The sequence below is a fragment of the Auxenochlorella protothecoides genome (assembly GCF_000733215.1).
Source record: "Auxenochlorella protothecoides strain 0710 unplaced genomic scaffold scaffold95, whole genome shotgun sequence".
Lineage (NCBI taxonomy): Eukaryota > Viridiplantae > Chlorophyta > Trebouxiophyceae > Chlorellales > Chlorellaceae > Auxenochlorella > Auxenochlorella protothecoides.
The window spans coordinates 61,402-83,476 of NW_011934122.1; the positions used below are offsets into that span (position 1 = coordinate 61,402).

The 22,075-nt window shown below is 66.0% G+C and overlaps 5 protein-coding genes across 5 annotated transcripts; 4 read left to right on the top strand and 1 right to left on the bottom strand.

Moving 5' to 3' along the window:
• Positions 1 to 68: 68 nt before the first annotated feature.
• On the top strand, positions 69 to 5,736 carry F751_6736 (Mrp-like protein; the record flags this gene model as incomplete). The annotated part of the gene is made up of 14 exons (XM_011397259.1): positions 69 to 98; positions 240 to 618; positions 787 to 914; positions 1,108 to 1,201; positions 1,391 to 1,590; positions 1,751 to 1,832; positions 1,965 to 2,128; positions 2,269 to 2,639; positions 2,916 to 3,187; positions 3,282 to 3,604; positions 3,710 to 4,038; positions 4,218 to 5,145; positions 5,318 to 5,420; positions 5,555 to 5,736. 14 exons carry the CDS (start codon positions 69 to 71, stop codon positions 5,734 to 5,736), a joined length of 3,585 nt encoding a protein of 1,194 aa, XP_011395561.1.
• A 300-nt stretch (positions 5,737 to 6,036) lies between these two features.
• F751_6737 (Vacuolar protein sorting-associated protein 41-like protein) lies at positions 6,037 to 11,415 on the bottom strand (the record flags this gene model as incomplete). The annotated part of the gene is made up of 12 exons (XM_011397260.1): positions 6,037 to 6,231; positions 6,490 to 6,587; positions 6,812 to 6,896; positions 7,139 to 7,857; positions 8,085 to 8,235; positions 8,463 to 9,187; positions 9,500 to 9,728; positions 10,020 to 10,265; positions 10,501 to 10,590; positions 10,715 to 10,771; positions 10,926 to 11,024; positions 11,248 to 11,415. The coding sequence occupies 12 exons, from the start codon at positions 11,413 to 11,415 to the stop codon at positions 6,037 to 6,039; spliced, it is 2,862 nt and encodes a 953-aa protein (XP_011395562.1).
• A 439-nt stretch (positions 11,416 to 11,854) lies between these two features.
• F751_6738 (ATP-dependent RNA helicase DBP2-A) lies at positions 11,855 to 12,379 on the top strand (the record flags this gene model as incomplete). Its single annotated transcript, XM_011397261.1, has 1 exon — positions 11,855 to 12,379. One exon carries the CDS (start codon positions 11,855 to 11,857, stop codon positions 12,377 to 12,379), a length of 525 nt encoding a protein of 174 aa, XP_011395563.1.
• Positions 12,380 to 12,596: 217 nt separating this feature from the next.
• Positions 12,597 to 14,329, top strand: F751_6739 (ATP-dependent RNA helicase FAL1; the record flags this gene model as incomplete). Its single annotated transcript, XM_011397262.1, has 5 exons — positions 12,597 to 12,695; positions 12,847 to 12,957; positions 13,182 to 13,253; positions 13,382 to 13,665; positions 13,834 to 14,329. 5 exons carry the CDS (start codon positions 12,597 to 12,599, stop codon positions 14,327 to 14,329), a joined length of 1,062 nt encoding a protein of 353 aa, XP_011395564.1.
• Positions 14,330 to 14,833: 504 nt separating this feature from the next.
• Positions 14,834 to 21,765, top strand: F751_6740 (General transcription factor IIH subunit 2; the record flags this gene model as incomplete). The annotated part of the gene is made up of 13 exons (XM_011397263.1): positions 14,834 to 14,883; positions 14,965 to 15,070; positions 15,251 to 15,529; positions 15,679 to 15,838; positions 16,029 to 16,298; positions 16,541 to 16,623; positions 16,913 to 17,055; positions 18,779 to 18,801; positions 19,222 to 19,407; positions 19,615 to 19,805; positions 20,153 to 20,423; positions 20,984 to 21,175; positions 21,641 to 21,765. The coding sequence occupies 13 exons, from the start codon at positions 14,834 to 14,836 to the stop codon at positions 21,763 to 21,765; spliced, it is 2,079 nt and encodes a 692-aa protein (XP_011395565.1).
• Between the last annotated feature and the right edge of the window lie 310 nt (positions 21,766 to 22,075).

Sequence of the window (22,075 nt, forward strand, 5' to 3'; positions counted from 1 at the left end):
CTCGCAGGGCTGCCCCCGCACCGACATTCTCGTCACGGAGGCACGATGGCAAGCCGGGCGTCGCTCGCATGTCTATGGCGTCAGAAGAGGTCTCGCAGGTATCACTTCCCGGCCCATGCCTCGGCTTGCATGACCGGGAGCACGCCGGGACCAGCGACCCAGCATGGCCTGGCTCAGGCCCCGATCCGCCCGATGCTTCCCCCTTGCCCTGAGCTCCCCGCCCCGCACCCCACTCCCAGGTAGATCGCCCCTCCAGCCCCCCGCTGACCCATGGCTCCGCGGAGGAGGGGGTGCTGCAGGCCCTGTCTGTCATCATGGACCCCGACCTTGGCAAGAACATCGTGGACTGCGGCTTCGTCCACGACCTGGCCATCGACCTGGCCAGCGGCGCGGTCAGCCTGCGCCTGAACCTCACCACGCCGGCCTGCCCTGTGAAGGACGAGTTCAAGCGGCAGGCGGAGGAGGCCGTCCGGGCGCTGGACTGGGTCACGACCGCCGAGGTGGCCATCACCGCCTCGCCCCCAGCGCAGGTCCCGGGCCAGGGGGCCGAGGCGGCCGGGAAGCCTGGGGGCCTGCGCGGTGTGCGCCACATCATCGCTGTGTCGTCCTGCAAGGGAGGTGGGTGCAGGGGTCGACGGTGTCCTGGGCATGGCGCTGTGTGGCCTCTGCTCCCCATGGGACCCTTGCTTGCCGCAGCTGCTGCTTCGCTGCTTTGCCCCGTGCGTGGCCGCCCTTAAACCCATACCGCCAAGTGCTCCACCTCACATCCCCTCCCAAACCATACAGGTGTGGGCAAATCCACCACCGCAGTCAACCTGGCCTTCACCCTGGCCCAGATGGGAGCGAGGGTGGGCATTTTCGATGCCGACGTGTATGGCCCGAGCCTGCCCACCATGATCTCCCCAGAGTCCAGGGTGCTTGCCATGGACCCGGAGACAAAGGCGAGTAGAGGGCTGCCATTGCACTGGTGCTGGAGAGGGCGGAGAGGGCGGCTGATGCTGTGAGCCCATCGCCCAGCATCAAGTTCTCTGTTCGTCCACCGCTGCCCTGGCCGTCCTGGAGCTGCTCCTGCCCCTTACCAGCCGCAAAAACACTCCTATCCTGTAGGCCATTACCCCGGTGGACTTTGAGGGGGTCAAGGCGGTCTCCTTCGGGTTTGCAGGACAGGGCAGTGCCATCATGAGGGGAGCCATGGTCTCAGGTGTGGGTGGGGGGAAAGGGGGACGTGGCAGGGGTGGGAAGGTTGCACTTCTTGTTGTTGGGCTCATCCCTCTGAGGAACAATTGGTGCTGCGACTCTTGGAGCTCTGCCCCGCTCCGATTGCTTGGGAGAATCTTGGCATGGCCAGGGAAGATCACCCTTCCCTTGCACACCACGCCATCCTTTCCAGGGCTCATCCAACAGCTGCTGACGACCACAGAGTGGGGCGACCTGGATTACCTCGTCATCGACTTCCCGCCCGGGACGGGCGACATCCAGCTCACCCTGTGTCAGACCTGTGCGCTGTCGGCCGCTGTCATCGTTACCACACCCCAGCGCCTGGCCTTCATCGATGTCGCCAAGGGCATACGCATGTTTGCGCGGCTCGCGGTGAGTGAAGCGTCAATGCCAGCTGTGTGTGCGTGTGGCTGCGTGGAAGTGCTGCCAGGCAGTGTATGTCAAGGTGTACTGGCCACTGCATGGGTGTCCCAGAAAGTAACAGCTGCTTGCCCTTGTCACCCAGTTCCCAATCTCACATACACGATGACAGGTGCCCTGCGTGGCTGTGGTGGAAAACATGTCCTACTTCGAGGTGGACGGCGTCCGGCACCGTCCCTTTGGCCAGGGCGCAGGTGGGAGAGCAGGAGCGTAGCGCTTGAAGGCCTGGCGCTGCAGCTTCTGGCTCACATTTTGAGCTCCCACATCATGGGGCGACGCTTTGGCTGGACTCCTCCACACTCCCCCCTTCCACCCCCAAATCACAGGGGAGAAGATTGTGGAGGAGTTTGGCCTGCCGCACATCTTCCGCTTTCCCATCGACCCGGGCCTCTCCTCGGCGGGGGATGAGGGCTTGCCCCTGGTCGTCGTGGACCCCACCTGCCCCACCTCCCAAACATATGCCGAGCTGGGGGCTGCAGTCGTGCGCGAGGTGAGGCGGAGCTGGGATTTTCGGAGGAAGAGGAGGGTTGAGTGGATGGGGGGCGGTGGGCAGAATGCCGAGGCAGCTTGGCCGTGTCTTTGCTGGGTCATGTCCAGCTCAACAGCGCTGCTCCTGTTGCACTTGCATAGGTCGCCAAGCTGGAGAGGGGCAGCCAGGCCGCCATCTCATACGACCCGGCATCGGCATCATTCACCGTGTGGCTGCCTGGCGAGGCGGTTTTCCATCTCGACGCGGCCGAGGTGCGGAGGAACGACACCTCCGCACGCGCGATCGACGAGTGGAGCGGGGGAACGGGCAGCCCTGCGCCGGGCCTGGGGCCGGAGGCCGGCGTCGCCCTGGCCGTGACGACGCTGGGCAACTACGCTGCCCAGATCAGCTGGAAGGACGGCGCAAACCAGGTGGCGGCCTACGACCTCCTCCTCCGCCTCCCCCGGCTGAGCGATCAAGCCCTGGAGGAACGAAGACAGAGCAACAAGGCTCCTGTAGACCTGGCGAGCGTGTTGGCGGCGGCATCGCAGCGTCCCCCCTCAGCCCCCTGATGACCATTGCAACAAACGTAAACCACCAGGAGAGCACGGGTTGAGATACATATTGGGACATGGGCACTCAAAATCGTCCCTTTGGTCCATCATTTTCTAATGGAACGAGGTCTCGACCCAGAATTGCGGGCGGAGGCAAAAGCTCGTGCCTCCCATTCGGTGGAAAGGGCGAGTACCTGTCGGGTGTTTTGAACTGTGGCGACAGGCCCATCCCACCCCCCGCCTCGCACCCCCAGGAGGTTCATCGAGGTTTCTAGCACCATGGTGGGACGGGGCTTGCGTGCGCGGAGCAGCGTCAACTACTCGGACAAGGCGCCAGACGTGGGTAACACCCCGGCATGGCTGAGGACGACCAAGTCCTTCACCTCCCCGGAATCTGCCGGCTCGGATAAGGAGAACGCCAAAGACCTGAATTCGACTGTGCCAGCTGTCGTGGCCAAGACCAAGGCAGCTCGGGGGCGTCCCAGCGGGCTGAGCAAGAAAGCCCTCGCTGCAACCTCCCCCAAGGGTAGGTCGGTGGGATGCATCGAGCGGGACCCTCACGCGCGCCGTGCTGTTGCGCGATCCTAATTAATACCTGCTCATCCTTCGGAATGCCACAGATGGGCCCCCCTCCGATGCTGCTGCCCGGGTAGACCTCGTCACCCAGGATGGTGAGAACGCCCAGCCACAAACCGTGGCGCCCCCTGTCACCAAGCCGGCCAAGTCATCCGCCAAGCGCCGGAACACTGTGGATCCATCTCAAGTTGACGGCCCTGACGCAAAGCAGGATGTCAAGCGGTCACGTCCCAAGAGCGCCGGCGCGCCCCTGGCACCCGTCGAGGCAACAAAGGCCGGCCAGGACACCACAGTTTCACCCGCCGACCTTACAGTCGACGTGCCCGAGGACCCTCCAAGAGCCATCCAGGAGCCTGCAAGGACCAAGGTGATTGCCATTTCGGAGCCTCCCACCCAGCCAGACCCGGCTCCCCGGAGCTCGGCCCGGGCGCCACCCCCGCCGAGCCCCGGCGGGGACTCTGACCTGCTCCAGGACCTGCGCCGGGGCGTCACGCTGCAGGCGGAGTACGACGCCCTGCAGCGGCAGTATGAGGAGCTGAAGGAGGCCAAGATCAACGAGGAGGTGCAGGCCCTGCTGGAGCGGCACAACCAGCATGTGTCGGAGGTGGAGAGGGCGGCGGAGGGCCTGGTGGCCAGGTGGCAGGATCGCGCAGAGGCCATGCGCGCGCTGGCCGACGAGGCGCTGGCGGCCGACGCGGTCGGCGCCCTGCAGGCAGAGCTGGCCGAGGCGCAGGACCAGCTGGCGGAGGCCCGCCTCGCGCTGCTGGAGCGAGAGAAGGAGCTGGTCGCCCTGAGGGCCAGGTAGCGTGGTGTGATTGTTCAACAGAGGGACGTGGGTTCTAGCTTTGGACAAGGGCTTTGCGTGCCAGGACTCCCTGCACGATCCGCTGCTCAGATTCACGCATTACGTGAGTGAGCCAGCCCCGTGCCCAGCTCTCGTCCAGGGTCCCTCCCTCACACTCCCTTGTTACCCCCACCAGGAATTCCTTCCTGGAAAGGTTTGCCCGCGTCCCAGAGACCTCTGACCGCTGCCTGCAGACCGATGGCCCGTCCCAGGCCAGCGCCGGCGTGCAGGCGCCCTCTGCCCTGCTTTCTTCTGTGGAGATGCTGGAGGCACGGGCCCTGGCGCCGGAAGGCGTGGGGGGCGGGTCGGTGTACCGCGGCGGCAAGCGCATGCCAGGGTGGGATGCGGGGCACGGGGCAGATGCCAGCTACTCCCTCGCCGGCACCCTGGGACCGTGCGTGGGCGGCGATGCCGGGTCGACGGGGGAGGCGGCGCCCCCCCAAGCGGAGGAAGAGAGGCGGGGCGTGGCCGGCAGCGGCAGCGCGTCGCACCGCCCTGGCGCGCCCACGCAGCTGCCTGCCGTGATTCCGGTCGACAGGCGAGAAGGGGAAGGGGCGCGGCCGTCAGATCGCACCGCCGAGGCGGGACCTTCGCAGGCAGCCCCTGCGCCTGGCACGCTGCCGCCGGCCCCGCCCCCGCTGACGGGGGCGGCGGCGCGCCGTGCCAGCGGCATGACGGCGGAGTCGCGGCCGGGCCCGCGGGCACAAGAGGTGGGCGAGCGGGGGGTCTTCGAGGCGGCGCCAGCCCCTGGCCGGCCCACGGCCGGCAGGCGGCTCTCCCTCCCCGCGTTGAGCTTGCAGCCCGAGGTCGGGCGGCGCGGGGCCGCAGTGCGCGCATCGATGGGAGCCCCTGCCCGTCGTGCCCTGGATTTTGACCCCGGGCAGGGGCGCGAGCGGGATGGCGGCACGGCCCATGCACTGCCGGCCTTGGCGGAGGACGGTTGTGAGGCGGGGCTGGGCGCCGAGGATGATGTGATGGCGGCGGCCCGGGGCTGCCTGGAAGCCGACGAGCAGGCAACGGACAGCCTGGCCACGCCGCGCCGAGGAGGCGGCGACCCCACCAGCGTGAGTGCTCTTCAGCATGGGCTCCCGCAAATGAGTGAAGGGGGCAGGCCGGGAGATCTCCCTCCTCCCGCCCTGTGTACCTGTATGGGGGTCCTTCCTTGGGCCCGCTGTCGTACCCCGCCGCCCATCCGCAGCACACGCCGATTCCCCGAGTCACCACCCCTGCCCACAGACGCTGTGCGGCTGGCATGCGGAGCCGTGCCCGGGAGGGTTCCAGTACTCTGACAGACACACCGGCTTCACGTGGCGGATGACTGCCGCCTCGCCCATACCAGGTGAGCTCGTGTTGGGGAGGAGAGCTGTCCCGTGCTGAACGATCAGGGTCGCGTGTGAGGCAGGTACCCATCCTTTGTATCCCACTCCGGGTCGTCGAGCCTCTGATCCAACCCTCCGATGCACACGTCCACAGCAAGCGCACCGGGGGCTGCATCCCTTGGAGAGGAGAAGTGGTACGTGCCGGTGGAGCTAGGAAGCCTGGCGGGGGTGCTGCCGCACCGCTTCGAGACCGAGATGCGGGTGGACCGCTTTGCGCAGCTGCGGCTCGTGAACGACATTCTGGCTGCCATGGGCGGCCGCTGCCCGGCCGCTTGAGATTCGGGTCCTGCCGCTGGGAGAGAGCGGAGTGGTTCGACTGGCCGACAGTACAAGAGGATTCAGACCGCCAGGCGCTGCTGATCATCGATGTCCCCGTGCTGCATCAGCGCATCCTCGATCCGGCCCCACACCCGCATTGCATCCTCACCCCCAGCGCGAGGCCCCAACGCACTTGTCCTTTCCTGACCTATAGACCACCCCGACCGACTGACGACATATTCACCAGTGCCCTGTGTAACCGAACGAGGGCGCAAGCAAGCTCGCCGGGCAGAGGGTCTGACGATCGGCATCCAGCCCCTAGGCAGCCTTCAAACCCCCAGACAGCCGGCGCGATGGCTTCCTGCGCAGCGGTGACAGCCTGCTGGCGGGGGGGGCCTTGCTCGCGTTCACACCGGCCTCTTCGATCTCATGCTCGTCCTCGCCGTCGTCGGCCGCCCTCGGCGGGGCGCCGATCCACGTGGCGACGGGCCCCTCGTCAGCGGAGGTGGCCCCCTGCTCGAAGCCGGGGGGGGCAACGGGCGGGCCCCTGCGGCGGTCGTGCACGCCGCTGCCGCCGCTCGCGCCGCCCCCGCCGCCGCTCTCCACCAGCGTCCAGCCAGGGCCCGGCCGCCGGCGCAGGTAGAGCCGCGGCAGCGCGGCGCTGAGCGCGCCGCGCAGCCGCGCCGCCAGCGCGCCCGCGTCGGCCCTCAGGATGGCGGCGCAGCCGGCCTGCAGGCTGGCGGTGGTTCGCGAGTCGGCGATGATGCGCACCAGGCGCTGGCTCAGCCGCGGGATGTGGGCGTGGCGGGGCAGGCGCGACACCACCGCCAGCGGATCCACTCCGCCGCCGGCGTGGTCCAGCAGCGCCCCTGGCATGCGTGGGTGGGTGGGGGTTGCGGTGAGAAATCGAAGGAGGAAAGGTGTGGAGGTGGTGTGGGCGAGATAAAAACCGTGGGGTAGAGGCCAAGCAGTACTCCAGCAGTCCCTCACGCCAGACCATCTCGACAGACAGAACCACGCCCAGAAAGCACGACCAGCCCCTCCAGGGCCACAGGTGCTGCACATGCCTCTTGGTCGCCCCACGGCCCCCCACCTGTGAGCTCCGGGTCTGCCAGCGCCAGCGTGATGAGCAGGTCCCACAGCTCGTCATCCCGCTGGTTCTGCACAAACTCTACAGCCTGCAGAGTTGTTGATGGGTGTGGGCGAGGAGGGAGAAGTGGGGAACAAGGTCACCTGCCAGGTCCCTGCCCTGCGTCGGAGACCCAAGCATGGACCCCCGGGCGCCGGTCCCAGGAGGCACGCTGCATTGTCGGGAGACAAACACTCAGAACTGCCGCACCACGTCCATGCACCGGGGATTCCCTCCTCCTCCAACCCCCTCAAAAACACCCCCCCCACCCTTCCTCCCTCTTTGACCCACCCTTCCCACGTCCCGCAGGTTCTCCACGATGAGGCGTAGCGCGCGGTCCGTGGCGCCCATGCGCCCCAGCACCAGCACCTGCTCGGGCACCATTCCGCGTGCCTCGCAAACGCGCAGCGCCTCCTCCAGCGGGTAGTCGGAGGAGGCCAGGAGCAAGCCTTCCAGGGCGGCCGGATCATACTCGGCGGTCAGCTCCACCGCCAGCGCGGCGTGCTCCGCCGCCAGCGCCGGCTCGCGGGTGGAGAGCGCGGCCAGGTACTCGTGCGCGCGCCGGCGCCAGGCGTCTCGCTCCGCGGGGCGCGCCTCCGCCGCCGCCGCCAGCTGGCGCAGCACCGAGGCGGGGGGCAGCTCGCCGGGGCGCGCGACGCACAGCGCCGCCGCGCGCGCCGCGTCCAGACGGAACAGGTCCGGCACCGCCTCGCCCGCGGCGGCCAGGAGCGCATGCCGCTCTGCGTAGTCAAAGGCGCCGGGGTCGCGGAGCTTGAGCAGCAGGGCCAGCGCGGGCGCGTGCTGGCCGCGTCGCACGTGCAGCTCCACCGCAGCGCGCATCAGGTCGGCGCGGCGCGGGTCTGGGGCGGCCCCCGGGGTCAGGACGTCGTCGAGCGCGCAGGGGCCTGTGCCCGCGGCGGCCAGGCGGGAAAGCACGGCGCGCTGCACATCGCGCACCGAGTAGGTGGAGGCCGGCCAGCGCCGCACCAGGTCCAGTAGCAAGCCGTGGTCTGCGAGGCGACGGCGGCCGATTGAGGAGCGGCATGGGGGTACGGGGGAGAATTACCTGAAAGGGCGCAAGTGCCCGTACGGCATGCAGTAATCGAGCCGCCCGAAACAGTCCTTCAACCAATGTTTCGGTGCCCTGCCATGTATTCATTCATCACATTCCCCCCACCACTTGGGATCCTTGCAATCATCTGAGTACTCGGACGACCATCCAGCCTCCTTCACACACCGTTGGGCGACACCAGCAGGGCCTGCAGTACCATGTCGTAGGTACGGGTGCGCAGCTGCGGCTCCGAGACGGGGAGGTGGGGCGCCAGGCGCCGCAGCTCCCGCGCACCCGCGAAGACGTGCACCCACCGCTCCCACGCCAGGGCCCGACCCTGTCCAGTGAGGAGCTTGGGTTTTCAAAAGGTGTTAATGCACGTGTGCGTGCAGGAGAAACATTGTTGCAAGGGGGTATACTGCTGTCGAGCGAAAGGTTGGCGACACCACTGCTGCCAGGCGTATAGATCTTCCAGGTCCCACCCTAGGCAACACCCACACCAAACACTGTCATCCTCCCTCCGCCTTCACATGGATAGACCCCCCATACAACACCGCTGCTCACCTGCAGGAGGCGGGGCGCAGCGGCGGCGGTGGCCGCCCATTCATCGCGGTCTACGAGGTACTGCAGGTACTGCTCGCCCACCGCCTCGCGCACGGGGCGTGTGACTGTCGCATCCGACTCCGCCACGGCCAGGGCCTCCGCGATGCGCCCCCGCTCCATCATCCAGGCCACGCGGTCGTTGCCGTCGCGTGGGCGCCCCACCACGGTGCCCGAGCCGGAAGTTAGAAAGTACAGCGGCTCGTCCCCGTCCCGCCACCACTTGTACGGCTGCGACAGAGCCGGTGGGGGGGTGGCGGGCGGGACTGGATGTGGGGTGGGTAGCGCATGGACGGGGCTGGCCGTGTCCACCGTGGTGGCAGCAGGGCTGGCATTGGCTGACGCGGCAGGATGGGAGCTGCCCCTGTCCGACGGACTGTCATGCGATGCGTTTTCGTCAGGCGCTCCAGGAAGGGCACTCGCGTCGCTGGAAGGTTCGCTGGATGCAGTCCCCGCGTCGGCCGCCCCCGCGCCTGCGACTCTGCTGTCGCCGCCCTTCGGCAGCGCCTCCAGGACGAGCGTCGGCGCCAAGCCGGTGCCCTTCTCCACGGCCTCACTGGCCCTGTGCGCGCTTTCCGTGTAGAACACTGCCAGCGTGGCGCCGGGGCCCACGTCCAGCTCGTCGCTGGAGAGGATGCGGCCGCTCCGGTCCAGGACATGCAGGAAGCGGGGGGCGGGGGGGACAGGGCCTCGTCGGGCATGCTGCTCCGGTGGTGGGACACCTTTGTCGGGGGTGGCATCCGAGGCCGATGGCGCCTGCTCACCGCCGCTCCTCCTCCTCTCCGTCTTGGGGTTCGGGCTGGGCGGCGGCGACCCCAAGGCTGACACCTCAGGGGACAGTGAAGCAGGACCTGCACCAGCCCTGGCTCCTGGGCCATTGGCATCAGGTGAGGTGCCACCAGCAGCAGAACCAAGAGCCTCTGTCTGGGCACCAGGAGGCTGTGGTGCCTCCACCGCTCTGGCCATTGCCTCCGCTTCCTGGCCCTCTCCGGTCTCCAAACCGTCAGCCGGCTTGCTGCCCTTCGCCCCGCCTGCTTCGCCTTTGCCCAGCAGGCTCTCGACCGCCGTCCCCAGGACGGCCAGCTCCACGCCAAAGGGCGCCAGGCCCGCGACGGAGAAGGGCACTTGGATGGAAACCACGGTCTCCATGCGCAGCGCGGGCACGCTGTAGGCAGACGCCGCGCTGGAGCTGGCAGAGGGGACCAGGGAATCCCTCACCACTCGCAGCACCTGGGGGTGAGGTTGGGGGAGGGCAAGGGTGGCGTCGGACTCTGCGACGGGGACGTCTGTGCATTGCTGGCAGACTCCAGCGTGGGATGGCCTGCGCGTCTGACACATGCATGAGACAGGCCTGGTCGGACGAGCGTCCTTTGCCAGAATGAGGAACGACCTCGGGAGCATGCCGGACCGCGGCTTTCACAAAAGATGTTGGTCCAGAGGCAGGAATTGCAGTGCTCGTTCCCTTGGCCAAAAACTCAAAACTTGCTCCCACACCTATCCGCCCTTTCCACCCCACCTCACCAGGACCGTGCGGCCCCAGCCCACATAGAGCTCCCGGATGCCCAACCAGAGGAGGGAGGCTGGGGCCGCGGCCTCGCCCGCGGGCGTCTTCGGGGCCGGGATCTTGGCCAGCCGCGTGTGTGTGGCGGTGTCGTAGACCCGGAGGCCTGTGGCCGTGACCCAGGCGAGGAGGGTGCCGGCCATGCGAGCCACCTGGACGGCACCCCGCCCCCTGAACAGGGGGGTCTCGCTGCTCCCCAGCCAGCCCTATGGAGGGAGACCGTGGAGGCGAAGGGAGTTGAGGTTAGGCATGGTGGCAGCACAGCACAGTATTTGTGCCATGGTCTGCAGCGAGACTCTATGCTGCCAAAGATACATGCCACATGCGCATCATGCGGGACCACCTGAGGTAAGCGGCAGCCTTGATACTCGGCTTGAGACTCCCATCTGACAGTGCCACCCCTGCACACATCGCGCCTTTGTAAAGATATCGGACAATCACCTTTGAGATGAGGGTGAGGGTGCCGGACTGGCTGCCATGGACAAACTCGCGAGTCTTGCGCTCGGAGTAGCGGGGATCCAGGGCAACGGTCTGCGTGGCCAGCAGGTCAGCAGGTGGTGTGAGGACTGTGGCACGCCAACAGCAACTTTTGAAATTGCCCAGCTTGTGCCAGCGGCCCGGCACAACAGATCACTATCCGGCAGACCCTGCTCACCGTAAGTGGCTGATGGCAGTTATGCCGCCGGATGTCCCCCGTGTACAGTCCATATATCTGCGAATCGAGAGTGGATTGCAGGCTTTGGACGCTTGGAACGCAGCTTTGGAGAGGGAGGCTGCTACTGCATTCCCTGTAAGTCCTCGTGTGTCAATCTCTGGATGAAGCATTAGGTGGGCATGCAGGCACACCACCCATGCACCAGGCATACCACGACCCAGCCGTCAGCCGAGCAGGAGGCCAGGTACTCTGCCTCGGCATCAAATGACAGGTCTGTCACAGCGGCATGATGCTCCTTGAAGGCCTGGACCTGGTGCAGGGGTGGGGAGGGGGGTCGTTTGATCGGCACTGCTCACGAATGGGCTGGAGTGACTCAATTAGCGGGGTGAACTACCTGCCCATTACACGCTCTAACCCACCGGATACCTCCACCCAGTCGCGGGACACGCCTCTTCATCACCCCCAGGGGCAAATGAAAACAGCGAGCTCGCAATGCATGGTCCCAATGCAGACCACACCACCATCACAAGTACCTGGTTGCCATTGTAGTCCAGGACAAGGACAGCTCCAGTACTGGTCCCGAGCGCCAAGACCTTATCCGAGACAGCCAGGAGCAGTGCAGTTCCAGGGATCGAGGTGTCTGGGGACAAGGCGGAGTACTTGAGGCGGGGCTCGTCGCTGCTATCGACCTCCTGCGCCATGGCCGGCAGGCCCTCAGAGGGGCGATCGACTTGATGTAAGAGAGCCTATCGATTCCGCACCTCCGATCTCATCATTTGAATTTACACGTGCAGCCTCTGTCGTGAGAGACTTTGCAGGCGACGATGCAGCCCTATAGTCGGTCGGGCTCTTTGGTGAACACCGACGGGGGTGCCCCACCTACACGCCCTGCTGGTTGGCGATGACAAGCGTCAGCAGAACACACCATTCCACACCGTCATTTGGTGTATCGTAAGAGCATCGCACGCCAGGAGCCGATCTCGCGAAGGGCAATGTTCTCGCGCCCGATCAGATCGCATTGTCGACATCCTTGTATGTGGCCGAGATTGGGGACCGACCATCGACGCCAAGTAGCGTCTTTGAATATAAACAATTGTACTTAGATAACACAAGATCCCATAAAGCTATTACCACATCGCCATGCACCAGATCACTCCCGCAGCGCGGCTCTGCTTGTTATACCCTGTGCGAATACCCTCCAGCCGTGTGTTCCGCTGTGCAACGGTGCACCGCAAGCATGCCTTTGTGAGAAGGCTGCGCGCTGGTTATGCTCGAGCCGAGGCCTCGCCGGGCCCAAACCACACGCCGGCGAGCGAAGACCTCAATCTCCTGCACACGGAGCTCCACGCCGCTGTGGCTTCCCAGGACTTCTCGAGGGCCAGTCAGCTGCGCGATCGGATAGCCGCGACCACAGGATCCCCTCCCCCCGGCTCCTGGGAGGAGCTGGGGCTACCCCCCTGGCTCGCAGACCGCGCCCGGCAGCTGGGGTTCACCCTCCCAACCACCACCCAGGCCCGCGCCATTCCTGCTCTGCTGTCCGGCACCGACGCCTGCGTCACCGCCCAGACAGGGTCCGGCAAGACCCTGGCCTTCGTGCTCCCCGCGTTGGCGGCACTGGATGCGTCTCCAGCTCTGTACCCCGAGGACCTCGAGGCGAGTTTATGAGGCGCCTGGGTGCACATGGAGGGGGGGCGGTGTGGGTAGGGGCCGCGGCTGCCCGGGCTTTGGCATGGGATCAGAAGACACTGCTACCTCATGGGGCATGGCAGGGAGCACAGGGCCTCTGTTCACATGAGCACAGCTGCCTCCTCCCTCAATGCATCCACAGGGGCCACAGGTCGTGATCATCGTCCCAACCCGGGACCTGGGGGTCCAGGTAACAATGCTCATGTACCAGCTTCTGGGCGGGTCCCTGAACCGGGGTCACGTACCGGGGACACCCGGCAACATGTTCAACTACAGCGGGCCGCGCGGCATCAAGGTGAGCATGCCCCAGCCTCATGTGAGGGTGTAGGGTGGGCCTGAATGTGCACTTGATTTTATGGTCACCCAAGCTTTGTTCCTCCCTGCCATGCTGCAATGAGGCTGATGTGCGTGCCCTCGACGCTGTTAAGCACCTAACACGGTAAAAGGTCCGGGGCCAGCTGCTGCCGGAGGAGGTGGAGGCGGCCCGGGGCGACGGCTACCTTGATGCAGTGCATGCCGTGGTGGGGACTCCGGAGCTCATCGCTGCGGCAATGCAGGTGGGCGCAGGAGACGGCCCAGAGAATCATCAAGGACTCGAGACCCTGCTTGCATGGGAATGCTGAACCCCACTGCAATGATGCCCCATTGTACAGGGTGACCGTCAGCTTAAGTCTGGTTTTGCCCATGCCTGTGCCTCTGTCCCCAGCGCATGTGCATCGCCGTGATCGTCCGATAAGTTGGGTCCCTTCCTTCAACCCATGCGCTCTCCCATCGAACTCAGATGCCGGGCGGGGTGGAGATCGTGCAGCATGCCAAGCTGCTGGTCATCGACGAGGCGGACGCATGCGCCGAGGTGAGGGGCTTGCACACGATGGGCCTGTGCCGGAATGAGGTCATCAGGTCTCGCACAACCTTGATCACCTCCTGGCCCCACTCAGGCCCTCCTGCTTCCCCCCTCCACATTCACTCATTCTCATGCAGGCAGCGACCAAGGCCCTGGACTCTGTGCTCAGCGCCGCCCTGGGACCTGCCATCAGCCCACGCCCTGCGGTCGTGCTGGTGGGCGCCTCGCTGGTCGCCAGCGCCACGCCCCAGCTCTTCCGGACCCGGGGCTGGCTCAGGGACGAGCAGTCGGTGATCGTCCCCGGCAGCGGGACGACGCCGCTGGGCCCGCCCGCCTCCGTGCGCCACCGCTACATCGCGATCGAGCGGAAAGAGCAGGCCCTGGCCACCCTCTGCCGCCAGCTGCAGGCCGACTACCAGGGGTGCGGGGGGAGGATGGCTGTCGCTGTTGTTGTTTTATGGAGGACAAGCGGGTCCCAGGGGGAGGCAGTCGGCGGAGGGGACAACACATCATGCCTGGGCCTGACACCTCTGCATCGGCACGTCGAGTCAGAGGGTCCCGCCCCCCTCTCCTCACCACTCGCCCGCAGGTCCGGCCCCGACGAGGCGCCGCCCCGCACCATCGTCTTCGCGCCCAGCGAGGCGCAGGCGGCGGCCATCGCGGACCCACTGCGCCGTGTGCTCTGGGGCGCGGCCCGGCTGTCGGTGCTGCTGCCCGGCGGCGCCGACGCGCTGCGCACGCTGAGCGCCTTCCGCGACGGCTCCGCCACGCTGCTCGTCACCACGCCCGCCGCGGCGCGCGGCCTGGACCTGCCCGCGGTGCAGGCGGTGTACTGCCTGGGCCCGCCGGCCGACGCGGCGCAGCACGCGCACGTGGTGGGGCGCCTGGGGCGGATCGGCGGCGGCCCGGGGACCGCGACCAGCCTCGTGACCCCTGGGGCCGAGCTGGAGCAGCTGCGTGCCGTGGCGGCGGAGCTGGGGGTCCAGGTGGAGCCCCTGGCGGCGCCGGAGGCGGTGCCGCTGGATCCCGAGGCGGGGGTGCAGCGCCTGCGCAAGGGCCTGGACGATCTGTTCAGCATGTACTGAGGTGGTGGCCGCCGTGTGTGTGTGTGTGTGTGTGTGTGTGTATAAGTTCGGCGCCCGCGCTCAGAGCAGGATGGACTCGATCACCCAATCTCTCGCTGTAAGGCTTGCACGCGGGTCCTGAGGATGTGAGCCTGTGGCGCCGTCTCTGAAGGTGTCCGCAGCAAGCCAGTTGATGCTGCGCCCTGGCATCTTGCTCGCGAGCAATCCACGGACGGGCGCGCGCGAACTCTCTTGCGACACAGATGCCCCTTGTTTAAAACAAATCGCAGCAACGAGGATGTAATGAGATTGGATTGCCCTAGCTTAGGATAGGAGCAGGACAAGATCGGTGGTTGGGAACGCAGGGGCGGCCGGCCTGCAGGGTCACACTGCACGCCTGTGCCCATGCGCGAAGGCCGATCTGGATGGCCCAGCCAGGCATGATCGATGAGATCGGAGGTCAATGACCTGCAATAGGACGACCATCTCCTGTTAAAGATCAGTGCGCCAGCCGAAGTGCTGATGATGGACCTTGCGAACAACCCTGAGCCCGACGAGGCGGACGAGGAGGTCGGGTGAGGTGGCCGCCAGGAGTGGTAATGCGCCGAACACGTCGGCCTCCGGACAGCCAAAGGAATCCCACCGTCCCTGTACAGGGCCCAGGAGCAGCAGGCCGAGCAGCTGGCGTACGAGAGGGAGTACGAGGACGACTACTCCTGGGAGCAGCTGCAGGAGGACGATCAGGGCAACCTCCGGGGCCCGGTGCGTGGTGGATCAGGCATCAGCCTGAGGTCAGGAGCAGGCATGCTCGCAAGTGATGCTCAGCCGGGGCTGTCCAACTCTGGCGCTGCACCCAGCGGCACAGGCATGCCGCTCCCTTGGCGGGTCTGTGCTACTCCACCTCTCACACCGGCTCGCCGACCCCCCAAACGTCCACTCCAGGACTCGGCGGCGGAGCGCAGGGCCCGACGCACCCGGACCCTGAACGCGGCGCACGCGGCGCGTGTCCAGCGAGGCCTCATCCGCTACCTGCAGGTGGTGGTGGACCTGTCCCGCGCGGCGGCCGCCACCGACATGCGACCCCTGCGCGCCGCGGTCATGGCCGGCTGCCTGGCCCGCTTCATCCGCGCCTTCTTCGACGAGAACCCGCTGAGCCAGCTGGGCCTGGTCGCCATGCGCGAGGGCACCGCGCGCGTGCTCAGCCCCCTCGCCTCCAGCCCGGTGGGGTGTGTACGCGGGGACCTGGGCGTGGGGGGGGGCTCGTCGCGCGCGCAGAGCGCGCTGCCACATGCACCGGCAAGCCGGCCGTGTTGGCGACCCACGCAGGCTTGTCAGCCCCCCCCCCCCAACACTCGTCGTTCGTCGTGCAGGAGGCGCACATCGCCAGGCTGAAGTCCAGCCTGGACACGGGGGGCGATGCCTCGCTCCAGAATGCACTGGACCTGGCGGTGGGGGGTCTGCGCAGCGTGCCGCCCTACGCGCAACGTGAGGTGCTGATCCTCTTTGCCGGACTCTCCAGCTGCGACCCAGGTGCGAGGCATGGGGGGTGGGGTCGCTGCTGGGGCGTCCACGGAGGGCGGGGGTGGCATCGCTTTCCACTTCCCTCCGCGAATGCAGCCCACATGCGAGCTCTGCTGCACACCACTCCCCACACCCCCTCCCTGCCGACCATCCTACCCCAATCCAACCACACTCACCCATCGCTCTGCTGCCCCTCCAGGCGACATCATGGCCAGCGTGCAGGCCGCGCGCGCCGCGCGGGTGCAGGTGTCGGTGGTCGGCCTCTCCGCCGAGGTGTACGTCTGCCGGGAGATGACGCGGGTGACGGGGGGGAGGTACGGCGTGGCCCTGGGGGAGAGCCACCTGTCCGACCTGGTACTGGAGCATGCTGTGCCGCCCCCCATGGCGCCGGGGTCGAGCAACTACAGCCTGGTGAAGATGGGGTTTCCCAGGAGGGAGCCCCAGGCCCCGGGCGCCGCCGTCTTCACAGGTGGGGCTTCAATAGATGGAAGGTGGCAGGCAGGGGGAGGGGAAGGGGGCCCACAGGTGCGACGAGATCAAGCATGAGTGCAGTGTGGCTTTTTGTATTCTTGGTGTTATTGAGGCAAGGGGAAGATGCAAACCTGTGGTAAGGAAATCCTGCCATCATGGAGCGCACAGGAGAGCCTGCACTGTCTCTAGAGACAGGGCCGGGATGTCAGCTCGCTCTGTAATTCAATTGCCATCCCGCAGGTCCGGAGGCTGTGCTCCTGTCCGGTGGGTACACATGTCCACAATGCGCGGCGCGTGTGGCGGAGCTGCCCTCCCAATGCCACGTGTGTGGACTGACACTGGTGTCCGCACCGCATCTCTCGCGGTCCTACCATCACCTCTTCCCAGCTCCCGTTTTCGTGGAGACTGGGGCCGAAGATGAGGCACGTGCAAGGGTGTTGTCTGCCAGGATGGGTTTGTGGGGGATGCACGGATGGCATGCTGCTGTCCTGCACTGCTGTAGGCCACCGCATTCGGGGAGAGTGCAGGCAGCCCCTTGAACAAACCGCTCAGGGATGTTCATACTCTTATCAAAGCGTCACGGGCTCACACCTTCCCCTCTAATCCCTACAGGCGAAGCGCTGCGCCGGATGTGGGCACGATTTTGCATCCGGGGACCTGACCTTTCAATGTCCAGAGTGCCGCCAGACCTATTGTTTGGACTGCGACGCCTATATTCATGAAGTGCTGCATAACTGCCCGACCTGCGAACTGACGTGTCGGTAATACTTCTCCAGGATTGAATGCTGTTAGGGATAGGATATGCCCACCAGGCGCCTCGCTGACTCATGCGGGCGACCGGCAGAGCCATCCAGATCCCGATCCGGTGGCACTGTCGTCGATGATGGCAGCCGGACAGATATGCACCGCTATATGTATGGGTAAGACATCCCCAGACCCTTCTCAACCTTGCTGTGGAGTCGTACACCGCCCTTCCCGAGGATTGCAAACTCCGTTCGGGATCCAGCTTGCTTGTAAGCCAGCCCTCGTGACCGACCACCTCCCTTGCACCGTGGCCTCAGCATCGAGCACGACTCCGAGGAAACAACCTGTAATGAGCTGTAGCACAGTCCTGAAGCGATGGCATGAAATTTTGGTGTCGTTCAGAGGTCATCATGGGGTGTTGGCGAGTGATCACCCTCCTCGTCATCATTGCGACCGGAGCCCATGGACGCAGATTTCTGTCTGGGGAACCATTCGGGGACAGGGCTCACCCTCATGGTCGAAGTTTGAGAGAGACCAGTGCCCAGGCATTCCAACCACCCCCGGACATGTTGGAGGCCCCGGTTCGTGTAAAGCTTCTGGCGACTGTTCTGCCACCTCCATCACCTGTCTTCAGACAGTTCCCACCCCCGAGGTCCCCTCCACCCAGCCCACCGTCTCCCACCCCCCCTCCACCCAGCCCATCGCCTCCCACCCCCCCTCCACCTCCTCCAGTCTTGCCGCCTCCTTCCCCACCACCACCCTCCCCGCCTCCCTTTCCACCACCTCCAATATCTTTGCCCTCCGCGCCCCCGCCATCACCCCCTCCACCCCCTCCATCCCCACCGACCATCCCCTCGCCACCATCCCCTCCGCCCCCGTGGCTGCCACCGCCACCGCCACCGCCGTCACTGCACCCTCCTCCGTCCTCGCCCCCGCCACACCCCCCTCCGCCCTCCCCTCTGCCTCCGCCACCCACACTGCAGCCATCAGCCTCTGTGCCTTCGCCATCGGCCCCTGTGCTTTCGCCATCGGAGGCAGGCGCAAGTCCTTTTCCCACGGCTCCATCCCCTACCCCTGCTTCGCCGCCTGAAGCCAGTCCCACATACTCCACGTTCCTGAGTCCAGCACCATCCCTTCTACCAATGAGTCAACCTCCAAGTCCTCAAGCCTCCACGCCGCCGGTTCCTGCCCCCTCCGAGCCCTCGCCACCTCCTCCACTGGATTCCCCTCCCCCACAATCTCCTCCAGCTGTCCCTCCTCCACCCAGCTCCCCACCATCGCAGCCATCCCCGCCCCCACCAGCTCCTGCACCCCCACCTCCCTCGCCAGTTGATGCACCGCCCCCAGACCCTGCCTCCCCGCCTCCATCATCGCCTTCGAGCTTCAGATCCCCCCTCGTGAAGCCTCCCCCTCCCTCATTGCTCCCTCCCTTTCCTCCCTATCCTCCTCCTCCCACCACCAGTCCCTCCCCACCGCCTCCTCCCGGCAGTCCCTCCCCTCCTCCCCCTTCCACGGGGTCCCCATCCACCCCGGACCCTCCACCCCCTCCTGCAATCAACTCACCATCAGGTGCATGCCCTTCAGCCTTGAATGCGCGATGGGATGTTGGACCCTGGCAATCTGATTGCCGTGGACGATGCTTCTGGTGCTGTGCTCTCCATTCTGGCATTGCTACCACCAGTTCAGCGCCTGCCCAATCAAACATTGCATGAACCCTTCTCCCCACCTGTGCAGGTGCTCCCAGCCCCTCTGCCTCGGTACGAGCGCAGGTGCTGGGGGTGTTCCGGGCCCATGCAGGACGAATTCCCTTCCAGCTCCTTGAAAATCCTCCGGCACGCCCAATCCCCTGACCCTTCCCTAGACACTGCAGGGCTCTTGCCTGATAGCCAGCTGTGGAAGCCATGGCACGCTGACCGATGCAGGAATGGCAGCATGCTTCTGTACCTGCGACGTCGGGTGGCAAACCGGTCCGTTTGACCCCTTCGACCCCGGCAGCATCGTCTACTGCGCGCTGTCCACCGGGAGCGCGCCGCCGCCACCCCCGCCCACTGCACCCTCCCCGCCACCAGCGCCCTCCCCGCCACCGGGAGGAGGCGGGATGACGTCTTTTCCGCCACCGTCGCCGCGCCAGAGTCCAACGCTGTCCCCCTTCCCGCCCCCAAGCCCATCCCCCGCAGGTGCGTCGGAGGGCGGTGCAGACGCCTGGGTAAAGGCGCTCGACATCCGGGCCCCACTGAGCCCGCCCCCCTCCCCACCACCCTACACAGCACATCCCGTGCCAGACAGCCCAGAGGACACGGCCGTCGCGTCCTCGCTGAGCGTGTCTGCCATTGCTGGCATAGGAGCGGGCGGGCTGGCCATAGGTGCGCACGGGTTTCTTAGGGGGGGCGTCATTTATTCCCGGGGGGTCCCATACAACTCAAGACAGCAAGGTGGGGATCGTTTCAGCACCAGGCGACCTACAATCTGCTGGCCTCGTACACAAAGGCGCCCCTGGCAGGCGGACATCTGTCTGGAGCATGGGAATAAGCGCAACATTCGGCCACCTCCACACATTTCCACTGCTGCAGTGGCGCTGGTGGCCTTGCTCCTCAAGTACGCCTGCTGCTCCCTGGGCCTGGGCGGCCTCTGCTTCAAGTTGTTCTCGTGCACCAAGGCCTCCCCCACCGCGGAGGCGGCTGACGCCTCGGCAGCAGCCGGCGCTGATGATGAGGATGACTCGGGGGAGGGGGTGACGGCGACCGTCAGGACGCTCGCCAAGGTGAGGCTACCAGAGAGCTTGGCATGGGGACTCGTTGGGGGTTGGACCTGTTGCTGCCTGATGTTGAGCTCAACAGTCATTCAAAGAGGTAGAGCATGTTTTACTCGGACTGCATATGCCTCCATACTTGTCAGAGATCGTGTGTCACCGCAGCTGACCATGCAATCATCTCCATAATGTAACACCCCTCTTCCGGACAGGCTGCATCGCTGAGCATGAGCAAGAAGGCTGTCCCTGCCCCCGCCGCGCCTGCAGCGGGCAGCATGGAGCGGCGGGAGTCGCGGGCACGGAGGCTGCCGGCGAAACCGGCCCCGCCGCCGGCCCCCGGTGGCTCCACTGATGCCGAGGCGGCAGCCGACGCCGACGACGAGGAGGAGGAGGAAGCCCGGGACCGCTTCCCAGCCATCGCAGCGGTGCCCGCGGCGCGAGCCCCAGCCGCCAGGTTGCGGCCGCAGACCTCGCTGCCGGCGCCGCGGCGGCCTGTGGTGTACCAGGAGGAGCTGGCGCACGCAGAGTCCCTGCAGGCGCCCCGTGGTGCCAGGTACTACGAGCTGGAGCTGGAAGACGTCGTTCAGCAGGATCCTCCGCGGCGCGGCGTGGCCCGCTCCCAGTCCCTGCGTGGCCCAGGGGAGTCTGGCGGGCCGGGGCGGGCCGGGCGAGGCGAGGCGGGGGGCTCGCGGGCCGCCGACCCCGGCTGGGACCCCCCGGTCCTGACGCAGGAGGAGGCGTGGGAGGCGGTGCAGGCGGCGCAGCGAGGCGAGACGCTGGGAGGCGAGGCGCGAGGGCACGACCTCGCGGGGTCAGGCGGCTCGCTGGCACGGGACAGGAGCAGGGAGCTGCGGCGAGTGGCATCGTCGGCTCGCACTGCCTCCCTGCAGCGGGTGGGGTCCAGGCGTGCCCCGGCCGCATCGGATCGCCGGGGCAGGGCGTGGGAGGACGGTAGCCAGTGACTGGGCGTGCCCTGGCCATGCACCCGTCCAGTGCACGGACCAAAGACCCAGGCTCCCGCTTCTCGTCTGGGCGACTGGTGCCAACCCCGACTCCTTGCATCTATACGCTGTAAGGATTTGCAGGCTTGCCACGTCAGCAGCACCCTCAGCTCCAGGACCCCCCCGCAGAATGCTGACCAATACCGTTATGATGGCTCGCGCATGAGCAAGCCCAAATCTTTGTCACAGGACCGCCTTGCGAGCTTGATTCGGGCACCATGGCGACGTCCGCAAAGCTACCCCAGGTGTACCTCGATCAGGCCACGGCCGCGGTCTTCACCCTGGCGGGAGCCATTGTCGGCCTGATCCAGGGCGCGATCGTCACGCTTGCGAGTCACTACCCCGACATCGCGACCAAGCTGAAGCTGGACAAGGTGCGGGGTGAGTGGGTGACGGGCGCCGGTGATCTGGACTGGCTACCATCGCACCAATCACACGATCCCATCCTACACCAGGTGGTTCCTTCCACTGGAAAGCCTTCAGCCAGTTCTGAGACAGTTACCTCGCCTGAGATAGAGGGGTCCGCTCCGCCACCCAAGGTTGCAGCAAGAGTGGAACCTGCTGCCAGAATCGAGCATGCCATCGAGGAGGATGCAGCATCCGACCCTCCCTCGCCCCTGAAGCACGCTTCAGACGACACCGAGCCCCCGGCGGCTATCCCTGATGTCGCAACACCCAAGAGTGTGGAGAAGGAACCCACAACTGGCTCTCCTGCTGTGGCAGGTATGCAGGGGCATTGAGGATGTGAGTTGCTCTCGCTGGGGAACTGTACATTCATGCAGCACACCAATACTTCTGGTCAGGTTACCATGGGGTCTAATCCAAATAAGCCCTTCCCCTTCGCAGCAAAGGCTAACCTGGTAGATGCTGGCAAGACCCCGCAGGCTGTTCGCACGCCAGAGCTCCCCGCAGCAGCTGCTTACAAGGGCAGCAAGAAAGCCAAGTCCAGGAATGGAGCTCACAAGAAATGAATTCCTCAAAGCTCCTGCACACTTTTCCATGTTTCGCTAGGTAGGCGGCCGCTTGCAGCACGTGTGTGTCGTTTTAATAGAGTTGTCCTAGTAGAAGGGTGCCCCCCCTCTCTCAGTATGTTTTGGCATGGCATGGTTCCTTATGCTGGCTACCCATGTAATCCTCTGTATCGCGAGGTTGCCGCGGGCAAGCTTATTGGTACAAACATCCCCTGAGAGTCGGACGCATTGGAAGGGGGAGTGGGGGGGTGACCTGGCCACCACAGCACAGCATGAAGAAGTCGACGAGCGGAGAGCACCAAGCATCCCT